This window comes from Dipodomys ordii, unplaced genomic scaffold (assembly GCF_000151885.1).
Source record: "Dipodomys ordii isolate 6190 unplaced genomic scaffold, Dord_2.0 Scaffold18, whole genome shotgun sequence".
Taxonomy (NCBI): domain Eukaryota; kingdom Metazoa; phylum Chordata; class Mammalia; order Rodentia; family Heteromyidae; genus Dipodomys; species Dipodomys ordii.
Window position 1 is genome coordinate 11,064,661 of NW_012267234.1, and position 1,972 is coordinate 11,066,632.

Genomic DNA, 1,972 nt, shown 5'->3' on the forward strand with positions numbered 1-1,972 from the left:
TAACAATGTTCAAGAGGAAGTGTACTCATTACCTCACTCATGTAACTGTAACCCTCTGTATAGTATCTTTACAATAAAAAAAATGGAAAAAAAATAGGAGTCTGACACTGGAAAAAAAAAAAAAAGAAGCAAGCAAGTGACAGACAATTGGCCACCAGGATGGCTGTGGGAAGGAAATGGGGCATAGGTAAGTTCTCTACAACTTACTAAAACCAGACATACAAGGACACTTTGCCCTGGAGGTGTAACCAAACTCACAAATACTACCTGGGTTCAAACAGAGAGATGGAAACGAGCCTCTAATGGTTCTCATCTACATTACTAAATGAGCCCCAGGTGAAGGTTGTCTCTGCCTAGTGAACCAAACTGGAGCATGTGCTTAAAACAGACACTACTAAAATCCAAATTCATACATCATTTGACCGATAGGTGAAAAAAAAGCAGGACACAGGATCTTTAACTTTATTATCAGCTACTGAGCTATGAGACACAAATCAATCATTAAAGAAAGGTTGCTTCAAACAGGTATGTACAGAGACACAACAAAAGTAAAGCCAGCTGTGGGGGAGGATGGCCTCAGCTAGGGGGGAAGGGAGCACATAAGTTACAGTGTTAAGAGCCTCATCCACCCGGGGAAAGCAGTGAACTACAGCCACGTGGGTACTCAAAATTTTGACGTCAATTGTGTTTTTTAAAGTTTTCAAATGAAAACGCATATCCCTCTTCTGTAGGCTTTCCAGCTCACTACCCAAGAGACTCGAGTACTTCTATTAAGGCAGCTGGAAGCCCACCCTATGCTTGAACGGTGGCTTCTGCCCAATATGTGACCTACTCTTCCCTCTGCAAGTAACATGCTGGGGGGAAAGCAAGTTAATACAGTACTGCCCTCTGCAGAAAAAGAAACGTGGCACTCAAAATAAAGCAAAAGGCCACAGAGGGCTCCCTGAGAATCCAGCTAAGAGGAGCATTTAACTTTTTACCCAAATAAATTCTGCAACTGGATCCAGGTGGAACAGTGCCCTGAAGGAGGAGTAGTGTATACGCCAACAGGAAGACTCTGCTTCCAGGAACCATTTACTTTCTCCTACTCATACCAGTGAGAAAATGCCTTATGACCTCGATTCTCACAATATCCCTGGGCCAGGAAATGTGTTTGCAGGTCTGCAACCTCCGCACAAGGCTGAAACACTTTATTGAGGTGCCCTTCTCCACTGTCCAGCCAGCTCTCCCACAATGCTTCGACCTGTCACTCTCCTGGGGAGCACCTGTCCAGAAGAGAACCTGGGATCCCTCCGAGAGGACACAAGCACAGCTGCCAGGAGTCAGATGCTCTGGCCTTAAGAGTCTCCAGGTGTTGGTCTCTTAATATCACAGAGAGCTGGGAAACCACAGAATGTGGAAGAGAGCCTTGAGGAAGGTTGTATTCAATGTTAATAGATGAAATGGAATTTCATGGAGATTCTTTGTTGCAAGGAAAAACTGCTCAGTCTCAACTCCTGGAACATGGCAAGTACCTGGTTAAAACGCCTATGTTTTCTTCTTCAACTCCTCAAATCTGCGGGAAAGATCGTCAAAGTCTATGTCTTCAGATGCTGACGTGCTGGCTCCAGCAGATGCAGTGGGGAGCGTGTCTGGCACCGATGGTAATTCTGGCAGTACAAAGTTATCAACAGGTCTGGAAGGAGGCTTTGCAGAGGCTTCTGGCTTAGCTCCAGGACCTAATGAAATGAGGGAAAAGAGCATAATGTTACAAACACCAGAGAAATGACTTACCATCTCCTTTGATGGAAAAAAAAAGACAAAAAGGCAGAAGAAAACAGTACTTAAAAAAAAAATGGGGGCTAGGAAGGTGGCTCAGTGGTAGAGCGCTTGCCTTGCATGCCTGAGGCCCTGGGTTCCATTCCTCAGCACCACATAAGCAAAAAGAAAAAAGCCGGAAGTGGCGCTGTGGCTCAAGTGGTAGAGCGCTAGC

The 1,972-nt window shown here is 45.2% G+C and overlaps 1 protein-coding gene across 3 annotated transcripts in view; it reads right to left on the minus strand.

Annotated features, from left to right (window-relative positions):
• Positions 1-448: 448 nt before the first annotated feature.
• The window catches only part of Ist1 (increased sodium tolerance 1 homolog (yeast)), a 20,397-nt gene continuing 18,873 nt past the window's right edge, over positions 449-1,972 (minus strand). For 2 of the 3 annotated variants that reach the window (XM_013012876.1, XM_013012878.1), the window contains exon 10: positions 449-1,718. In XM_013012876.1, the coding sequence (XP_012868330.1) occupies positions 1,528-1,718 (191 nt within the window). In that variant the 3' untranslated portion in view covers positions 449-1,527. The remainder of the gene's footprint in view (positions 1,719-1,972) is intronic. The other variant, XM_013012877.1, reaches the window with a different exon arrangement.